Genomic DNA, 10,361 nt, shown 5'->3' with positions numbered 1-10,361 from the left:
GTAGGGAACCATGTTGAGATAAATCACTGGAGAAAGGAGCATTCAGCTTATCCAAAATAAATAAATACTTGTGGGATTAATTCAGATGCAGATTTCCTCTATGCTTATCCCTTCCCTCAATTCTAGCATTAAGGTTTGTAGGGAACTTAAGGTTTTTGGGGTTTTGTTTTGCAGTCAAGAGAAAAGCATGAATGTAGGACTTCCAGGAAGCCAAACTGAGCAAAGAGAAAGAGACCACTAGCTAGACGTTGCTGTGGGGGGAAAGAGCAATGGAGCTTCATGCTGTGGGGACCAGAGAAGATTCTGAGAGCACACGTCTGTGAAAGCACTGCTAAAAATCCCAATATCTCTCTCTTTGCAGCCTGATGTGTTTTTCATCTTGGTGTCAGGAAAGACTGGGACTGCGTTGGGTGGGCCTGTGAAGTACAGAACCAATGGAGAAGGGAAAGTGATTGGCCCCCAAGTCCACATCACCAGCCGAGGAGCCATCTACATCCTGTTTGGTTTTGGTAAGATGCACCTTGCATTTGCAGCACTTCACCTTACTGAGAAGACATTCATTTTACTTAAAATGGCCCTGAAATATCTCTACTATGCCTTCTCCTGTAAAAGCTAGGAGTAGAGGGCATGGTGTGTTTACATGGTAATCCATAAGTTTCCATGGTGTGGAAAAGTGTAGGAGCACCAATACCTGCTAGCCTGGAATACCTTGGAGTTTCTCAAAGTCATGTCATGCCAGGGAATTTCCAGCTGTGGGCATTTCTTTGCCTTCTGTCAGAACTGCAGTGGTCCCAGGGACAACTCTGTGCTATTAGGATGTTAACTTTTTCAGGCAGGATTCTTCATCTTTACTCTTCCTGGCAGGTAATGTTCAAGCAGTTGCCCTAAGGGATATCTTTACCCAAGCCAGAAACCGGGACAGCTTTCCTGCAATGCTGCAGCAGGAGGAGCCAGAGTGGGAAAAGCGCAGATCTGTCAACCTGTCAGAACTCATTGACATTTACAGGTAAGAGACAGACTTATCATCCTGCTTCTGCTGGGAGAGGAAGTGGAAAGTAGACACCTCTTAGTGCTCCTAGAGATGATTCCTCCTACTGTTGTTCTTTCCATTGTTTAGTTGATGACAGTACTCTGGGGAACCCCTTGTTTACTCCCTTTCCTGTGGTTGTCCTAGCAAAAGAAATGCGGAGTATGATAAAAGGGAGTCCTTTGGTGCTTCCACTCTTTGTTTCTTTCTTCCATCCCCAATGCATACCTGGAGGAAAAAAAATAAGTGTTCCCAACTAGTGGAGTCCTTTTGGGAAGCTCAGTCTGTGTACAGTGTTGTAGGCCTGGATTTGTCTGCTCCTTCTTATTTACTGCCAAATTGGGGTCAAGTTCAGCCTGGTTAGGAATAAAAGGACTTAAACAGTGCAAGCCTCCAGACCCCATGCTTCTATAGTAACTCAAGATGTTTAGAAGACTCCACACCTGAATTTAGCCCACTTAACAGAGAAACCCCCAAAGGAAGCTAAGCTCCACTGGATAAATGATGGGCTTCTCCAGCGGCAGTTCAAATCATAGGTAGAATGAATTGTCATGTGGACAGGCAGCTAGTGCTGAGATGTGCAGGTACAAGCCTCATAATCTCCTCTCTGCTTTCCATTTATCCCAGTGGTGGTGTTGACTTCCTGCAGATGATGAAGACACCTGACACAAACTGCAGCAACCTGCTCATCACAACTAAAGAGGGCTTGATCCTGCTGCAGGGACAGGACCTGGAGCCCTTCTGGACCCTGGAATTGCAGAACATCAGCAGGTTACATAATGGGAACATTTTTGTGTCCTATTTCTTCCTGTACCATTTCCTGCCTATCACTTTTAGGCTCATGTGCTCCTTAGAAAGCAATTAAGAATTATCTAAGTCTGCAGAGAAATCTAAGAACTGGATGGACGTGTGCAGATGCATTACTGAGCAAGTGAGGAGGGCAGGGGGAGCAAGGAACAGAAGGCTAGAAACATGAGCCATGTGCTTGTGAGTGACCACGAATAAGGGGCTTGATTCAGGTACCCAGCCTTGCTGTCCTGGCAGTGTCATGGCATTGGAATTCAGGGGATTACTGGTGTGTGATTCAGCCCATCTGCTGTCCCGAGCAGCCACTTGACAGCTCAGTGAAGAGGAGCAGTTATATTAATGATGTGAAGTATTTAGAGAAGGTGTCTGTGTATGGCCCACAGGTCTTAAAGTTCATTGAAAGTTGAAAACAAGCACTCTGACAGCAGCCAGCACATCATTTGTACAGAAAGTAGACCTTAAAATAATATCATGTATTCTCTAATTTCACACATAGAAATTAAGTAATTTGCCAGATCTTGCAGGTTTGTATGAACTGGAAATTTCATCTTGCCCAATATTAAACGCAAAGGGCACTTGGGCACAGTTGAGGGAAATGCTGTTGGAAACAAGTTGCTTCCTCTGCTATTTAGAGGAAAGAAAGCAGCTCCCAGCTCAATGTTACCTTTCTGTCAAGAGCATCTACAGGAAGGAGGCATTGGAACTTCATTAAGCACAAAAAATCAGCTAGGTTTGATATCAAGATAACGTCCACATTCTTGAGGGCTGATGAGCGACATAAGCAATGGCTTTAGGAATGGCTTGTGGCTAGCTCATCATGCAGTGGGGAAAGGAGATGGACTAAAAGTGTTTTGGGCCCAGAATCTGTAGTCTTTCAGGTGCATCTGGGGTCTAGTTTAAAGGGTCAGTGTGTACAGACTAAGCAAAGCAAGTTCATAGATGCTGTAAAATGAGTTATACACAATAAATTTCTAAATGGATCCACTAATGAATTGGAAAATGTAAATTAATTCAAATCAAGGACTGAAAACTGCTTTACCTTTTCCGTTCACAGAATTACAGTTTAGTTGAGGTTGGAAGGCACCTCTGGAGGTTGTCTCGTCCAACCTACCTTCTCAAACAGGCTCAGCTAGTGCAAGTTGCTCAGGGCAGTGTGCTTTCTGGTTTTCAATATCTCTTAAGGATAGAGACTTCACGACTTCTCTGGGCAGCTAGTATTCCAGGTTGCAGCACTGCAGCCTTGTTTTTTCTGGTTTTGGGACCTCCCAAGGGACAGAGTACAATGTGTACGGAAGCTGCCAGATAGGCATTGAAAATTAATGATAGCAATTCTTGTTCAATGCCACTCTGCTAAAGTCCTGTACTGCCTGTTTTCTCAGAGTTAAGAAATCTGGTAGACTGAACGTGCTGCAAATAAGTATTAATTTGAGAGGGTTGTGGTTTTTTCAGGATTTAGAGTAGTTCTGCTTCAGCAACACAGGCTGGGGGACAAATTGAGCTCAGGGGTGTTACTACGGAGTCAAACAGATTGAAATCAAGTTCCTCATCAGAGAAAGCCTACAGAGCCAGATGAGATTTCCCCTTTTCCTAGGTAAACTTGGCCCAAGGACACCACTCCAGCCAGGCAGACTGGGAACAGCCTCTGAGAAAAACAGCCTGGCTGCTGCAGATGTGCTGCATTTCCAGATAGCTTTTGACAGAAACCCTGGAAAACCATAAAGGAGAACCAGTAGTCATAAAACAAGGGTGAAGTTCAGAGACCATGAAATTGAGTAAGCAGTTGAAAATTGTGTTTTAAGTGGATGTTTCAGATGAGAGAGGATTAATAGCAGGTTGCTGTGGGGATTACTGTTGGGCAGGGATAATTACTAGCCTTCTGGTTCAAACCCCCTCCAGGGGATTTTTCAGTTGATTGGTAGCATCTAAAATACATATGTCTGTGTGCATTCAATTTGTGGGATCTGTTGCTGACTGTAACCCAAAAGCAACATAAGAAGAGGCACCTTAGGAAGTGTTCTAGGTTTGTGTCAATAGGATAGAACTACCTACTACTTCTTTTAGCTGCTATAGAGCTTTTGAGCTGTAGGAGTGTCCCATAATGCTGCCTTGAAAGTGTTGGTTCTGGTTGCCAAAGGTGTCTGTAGAGTGAATAACATTTTTTGGTGTAGTAAGTATAAATAGTCAAGCCACTGGTGTACTGTGGCATTGCTGTTCAGGAGCCATTCTGGTATGCATATTTTGAAGGGGAAGCTGGAAATACTGGAGAAAAAGGGCTGGAAAAAATGCTTTAGCTTGGAGGATTTAAGCAGTGGGTTTGCATGACCAAAGAGAAGCCTGAGAGGTGAGTTCATAAGCATTTGTAAGTAATGGGAGCTAACAGGCATTTTAATCTTGCAATAGCAAGAACAAGTGGTTTGGAGCAAAAGAGACTCATGTTCAAGAAAATGAAAATGCAGGCATGTTTCTTTGGGTGAGATTAATCATTACAATGGACTGTCAGGAGAAGTGATGAATTAATCTCATCTTTGTATTTCCATAGCAAGCCTCATGGCTGGTAGGTCTCATCAAAGTCAGCCTACTGATACTTGGTTTATTGGGTGAAATACAGAAATTTGTCATAAACAAGAGGAAGGGGCACATACTCTGGTGATCCTGCCTTGCCATAAAATCTCTGATTCTGTGAATTCTGAGAAGTCATTTGTGCTTATTTAGGACCTAATGTTTAGCTGTCATGAATTTAAGGAAGACAGAGATAAGACTCAGAAAGCCAAAAGCAAGCAAGATGGTTAGAAAACAGCTATAATGAGAGATATTCAGTAGTTTTACGCCACCCAGAAGGGAAAGGATGAGAGGGGACTTCATTTAAACTGCTGAAGTTATTAAAAGGCTTGTAAAACTGCCAGCAGTAAGAAAATAAGGAATCATGAGCTGACATTAATGATGAGCATATTAAGAGCCATTTCACACAACTTGTGCAGCCTCAGAAATACCCTTTCAGCAGGTCAAATTTCTCGATGCATTTTGAAAGGGCTGGGTAGTTTTTTAGGACAACAGCAAAACTGTACAAGTTCTCACGCTAAGGAAAGACTAATATGGAGTCATGTCACAGGGTGATAAACAGATGTCTACACAGCCCAGCAAGGGATGCCCCCTAACACAGGCAGCTCTGAAGAATGGCTAACAAGCACCATGGGCTGCTTGATAGTTTTTCACTTTTCTGATCCACCAATAAATGGTTCCTGACAGTCAGAGCAGTTCTGATCTTAGCATGGCAAATCCTACATTTTTAAGAGGCAGAATCAAGGACTGAAGCAACTGTGCTGCCTTCATCAGAAATCCCTGTTTGTCTGCCGTGGGGCTGAGTGTTTCTTTTTCCAAATTTACAGCCAGCCTGTACCTGGTTACTTCAGTGCTGACCAAACTCTGGACTTCATGTTGCAAGCACAGACTGGAGATGGGAACAAAAAGGTAAAACAGGTGAAGGCAATGAGGGCAGTGGCAGCATATGAGTGAGGGAGTTTGGGTATAAAGGGACAATCATGCCCAGCTCCTCACTCTTCCCGTTTCTGTGGCTGACACTGTGCAGCCACAGGCATTAAAGGGAACAAACAGCACAGGCCATGCCACTTCAGTGGGGCTCTCTGTACGCCCCCCCACCTGAGCATCCCTTAATGCTGTATCTCTCTCCTGACTTTGAGGTGGTAGTGGTAGATGGCAAATCTGGCCTCCCTGTTTGGAACCAGGAGCTCCCATGGCAGAAGCAACAACTGGATGCACTATCGGTCATGACTTTGGAGAAGAAGTCCGTTTTTCTCTTCTGGGCAAATGAAGCACAGCCTGTGTTACAAAGTTTGGTAAGCAAACACCTTTCTTCACTTTGAGGTTTCTCTGTGAGGCACATACAATCTGTCTTTCCTCTTGCTTTGACACTCGGACTTCTCTGAGCCAGAACACAGGAGTTTTTGTGTGCAAATTCTTCACCAAGTGCCTGTCTTTATAGACAGAAAGCTCACATCCACAAAACTAAGATGTTTTGCACAAATTCCTTCTTTTTTTTTTTTTTTTGCAACACGTGAGATATTTTTACTGCAAATTTGTTCCCAGCTGCAGAGAACTTCTTCTCTGCATGCAGGCACCCAAGTAAGCATGGAGACATAAACTTCCAAACTGTAGCTTTGCCCATCAAGCTGTCTTTGACAGAGCCAGATCTCAGACTTAGCACACAGAAGGTGTGGAGAAAATTCTGTTGGGAAAAAAAACAAACTGCAGGATTTAATCTCTGTAAAACCATAGAGTTTTTGATTTTCTGATTCTCATAAAGACCACGCAGTGTCAGAAAACCTCTTTATCTCTTGGGCACAGCTAGAGCCCTCTTTTCTACTCAGCTGTAACATTTTGTTTGTCCTTCATCCCAACAGCAACCTGGTCCCAGACCTGAGCGCCCTGTGCTGCACCATCTCTATCTCCTCCATCCAGTTTTTCCTACAGTCCTTTTGGACCTCACCAATGCAACAGACAAAGTCATTGCTTCAGCAGGTGAGTACAAATGGAGGAGGAACTACCTAGGCTAATAGAAAAATGGAGGAAGAGGTAGCTGTGAGAAACAATGGGATGTAGTTGTGCTTTTAAAGGTGGAACCTGAAGTCCACCACACATAGGCCAGCAGTGGCAAATATTTATCTGAAGGAAGGTCATGTCAAACCCCTACTTTGCAAATAAAAGACCCACTAAGTTTCTTGCACGTGTTTAAGTAAGGAAAAGTCCAAGTTTGATTTCATACATGTTCTACACCAGAGAAGTTCCCTGGCGTTCCATGAAGTTACTTATGATTCAAGGCAGTGCATGAAGAATCACTGAAACTTTTCTCTGTCATCCCAGATACACTTTTACCTTTGTTGGCCATCTCCTGCTGTCCAGGATAGCAGCTGTGCTGCTTCTTCCTTTTTCTTTTTGAAAGGAGGAATAAAAAATATTTAAATGTGAGTTTTCAGGGAAAAGTGGGTCTCTATACAAGATTGTACAGTCCCTGTTGGATTTCTGTGTTCTTTCTGAAGTAGTTCAACTAACAGCCAGCCTGTTGAGCATGGCAGGATGTGGGACAAAAGATCAGTTCATCTAGAACTGAGAGCAGTAGGCTGGGAAGCATATAAAAGCTGCTACATAGTGATTGATCTAACTGGATGTGTATCAAAAATGCAGCTTGGTCAAGAATGAATGGAGTTTCATTTTTAGAGAGTTTTTTTAGAAACTGGGTTTTCTGCAGTGTGTACAGAGCATTATGCTGTGACTGGAGTGAACTGACTTGCCCATGCTTTACCAGTTTCCCCTTCTATAGAGGTAAAACAATACCTGCTAACAGGTGTGGGAAGGAAAGCTCTCTGAAAGTGAACCGCATTATTGAAATATATGCATCTCCTATGGTAAGTTCAAAAACAACACCTGGAACCAAACCCTTCAATTTCCAATCTAAATTTCAGTCGATTTCCATGGAAAAAAAAATATGTAAACTTAAATATTGCAATTTTAAAGTCAGACTAAATATACCCTCAGACTGGTGGATGTTTTGACTAAGCAGACTGTTAAGATTTCCTTTGGAAGAGATGTCATCATTTACTTCTCACCAATCTTTTCTGTCCCTTTTCTTATGGACCAGTTGGAATTAATGATCTCCAGAAGGATGCATTTCACATCACTGTGACAACAACTGCAACCTCTGAAAAGCAGCCAGGATTTCTCTCGGTCAGCAAGCTGAGCCTGAAGTGGGCCATGATGAGTCAAGGTCGAATGGTGTGGCTGAAGGACACCACCACTCCCAAAATCAGCCGTGGAGAAGTAAGGCGATTTCTTGCCCGGCTGAAATTTGTTGACTTTCCTCAAAAGGTGAGATTGCGCAGGAATCCCTAATGAAACCCAGGCCTTTGAAAATACCTGATCTGTTTGTAATAGACACAGTTAGGTGCTCCTTGGGATGCAGAGAGATTGCAGCATTACTGGCTGCTCCTTTGGGCATAAGCTGGATGGATTGTGAAGCCCACTTGTACTTTGGGAGTTGGACAAAGAAGGGCATCTTAGAAAGAACAGGGATGATGATCATAAGGGATGGACAGACTCACAGAGGGAGAGTCCTCCATGTAGTGGTGGCCAGGTTCAGTTGCTGTCCTGTGAATTACCACTTTTCTCTACCAGACTGAATTATAATAAGTTTTGGCTTTAGTTTCTGTTTGCCTTTTCTTCTCCAGCTCTAGCCTGGTGGTGCCTGAGATTTTGGTTGGACCTGCAGCCTGTATGTGGAATACAGGAATCTGCTCTGTGGATCTTCAGGAAAACTGCTGTGTAGAGGGAATGGGGGCTAAAAGCACTTGCCCTTTCTTCAGCCCTCTGGGGAATGAATGCTGCTGGAGGCAGGTTTTTCCTAGGCAGACCTGTGCTCTACCAGAGGAACCTTGTTGAGAGTCTCCTCCTCCATATGCTGTTCTTGCATGCTTCCTTCCAGGTAACACAGAAATGTGAATTTAGGATTTATATACATATATATATATGACCAGGTTTTATATATATATGTATCAATTTATACAGTATATGTATATTTTTTGTATGTTTAATTTATGAATGAGATTTTATGTCCAAGCAGTATTCCCAGGCAGTCAAACAAGCTCTAGGCCTTGAGTGGGCCATGATAACTCAAGCAATGGTATGGCTAAAGGATGCCATCTGCTTTAATTTTTATATATTTGGAGAGAAGCCTCTGGCTGTCTCCTGCAGGGCTAGTCTTGTCTGCAACCATTCTTGTTCTCTTAGCCCTCTTCTCCATTCTGCCCCCAAACTCACAGATAAACTAGCTCTCTGACTAAGTTACCTGATCTAGAGAAAGATGGTCTCCACAGCATTTGCCAGCCCTTGTATATTTTTTCCCCAAACCCAGGTTCAGGACAGGTTCATGTGGGTGATACACAAGGAAAAGGATCACATCTTATTTCTGTCCATCCCTAAGCTTTTCATTCATCCAAAGTGTCACTGTAACATCATACTTAAGTCCAATGGGCTGAGTCTCCCGTCGCAAATGCATCGCAGCCCTTTAGTGACACATTCCCAGCAGATCCCCACTGGCATTTTAAACTTTGCACTAGATCCAGTCACAGCAAAGCTGATTCTCACACCACTGCTTCAGAGTTTAGAGGCTCAGACAGGCAGAACCAGAAAGCTTTTCTGTGCATTTGACCTCTGCTCTGGGCTCAACTTTACAATTCTCTTGCCAGCCCAGCCCTATTTGCAGCTCCAGAAGGAATGGACTACCCCAGGGCACATTTGCTCATAGAACATTTAGTGTTTTCAGCTGTGCCTTTGAATGTGCCATCAGTCTCCTGTGTGGTCACTGCAGGGCATCTACATGAATTTTCTTGTGATAGAAATGACCATATAAGAAGGAACCACTTTGATGCTCCAGCAGCTTCCCACAGTGCAGGGCAACAATACAGGAGCTGTTTTCCCAGTGTTTTTCTAGGTCTGACCTTTGATATTCAGCAGAACCAAGCTGAGATGAGGATTGCAAAGGACTCTTCTGTCCTCCTGGGGATGGCACATGTCCTTTCAGCCTGCCTACACTTCCCCCTGAGTGGTGAGGTGATGGTAGGACTTTGAACCTCCCTCCAGATGGGCAGATCTGCTATGGATTTGCTCTCATGGGCTCTTGACACCTCTCTTTGCTATATCACCCTCTTTTTTTCTCTGTCCTTACATCTCCATATAAAGCTTCCAGGATAGCCCTTCAGGATTAGCTGCAAGCCCCAAGGCTGGTCCTTGGGCCCTGCTCTCTTACTGTCAGAGCCTGTGAACAGTTTGTATATGTTTAATAGTATTTTCCTGTAAATAGCTTTGTATATATTAGCACAACTGTAGCACTGGCTGTAGGCCTGGCATTTTCCTCCAGACAGGGGTTAATAATATATAGTCAGTAAATACAGCTGCATAATAGGAACTGGAAATGTGAGGAAATGTAGCAAATTAGGATTAAACAGGAGGGCCCCTTCCCTCCTTTCTAGCCACCACCTTGCTGGGAAAGGTGAAGCGGCTGTTTCCTGAAGTAGTTACTCTCCTGAGGTTCTTTCTGGGAGAACTGATATTCAAGTGCGGTGACATTAGCTCCCCCATAATGTGAATTCTCTATGCCCAGACAAACACACACCCCCACTGTGAATAAAGAGTCTGTCTGTATATTGTTGGGAAAATGTATTTGAACTGTGAACTGCAGTGGAGCAAATAAATACTGTGTACAGCATCAGTGTGTCATGTGAACCAGTATGTCACCTTTCAAAGATTGAGTTTGCTTGATTTGGGGTTTGTTTGGGATATTTTTACAATGGGGAAAAGGAGACAGATGAAGAGAAACAAAAAAATCAAAAGCCTAGCCAAGGATTTTTAAAGGTTGTGGAGAAGCACAGTAGAAAGAGACAGACAGGAAGGTACCTTAGAATGGGAGATTTTGCGGGAAAAGGCAAGAATGGAGCATGTGGGGGTCATGACAGATAGG

General features: G+C 43.6%; 1 protein-coding gene across 1 annotated transcript in view; it reads left to right on the top strand.

Moving 5' to 3' along the window:
- The window catches only part of KIAA1467 (KIAA1467 ortholog), a 14,360-nt gene extending 5,857 nt beyond the window's left edge, over positions 1-8,503 (top strand). The window contains exons 6-13 of the mRNA XM_010003939.1: positions 362-509; positions 865-1,006; positions 1,655-1,798; positions 5,221-5,302; positions 5,533-5,688; positions 6,253-6,370; positions 7,488-7,714; positions 8,074-8,503. Coding sequence (XP_010002241.1) covers positions 362-509; positions 865-1,006; positions 1,655-1,798; positions 5,221-5,302; positions 5,533-5,688; positions 6,253-6,370; positions 7,488-7,714; positions 8,074-8,079 — 1,023 coding nt within the window. The 3' untranslated portion in view covers positions 8,080-8,503. The remainder of the gene's footprint in view (positions 1-361; positions 510-864; positions 1,007-1,654; positions 1,799-5,220; positions 5,303-5,532; positions 5,689-6,252; positions 6,371-7,487; positions 7,715-8,073) is intronic.
- The last annotated feature ends 1,858 nt before the right edge of the window (positions 8,504-10,361 follow it).

The sequence above is a fragment of the Chaetura pelagica genome, unplaced genomic scaffold (genome assembly GCF_000747805.2).
Source record: "Chaetura pelagica isolate M959 unplaced genomic scaffold, ChaPel_1.0 scaffold281, whole genome shotgun sequence".
Taxonomy (NCBI): domain Eukaryota; kingdom Metazoa; phylum Chordata; class Aves; order Apodiformes; family Apodidae; genus Chaetura; species Chaetura pelagica.
Note: the sequence above shows the minus strand (reverse complement) of the source record. Positions and strands in the feature narration are given on the sequence as shown.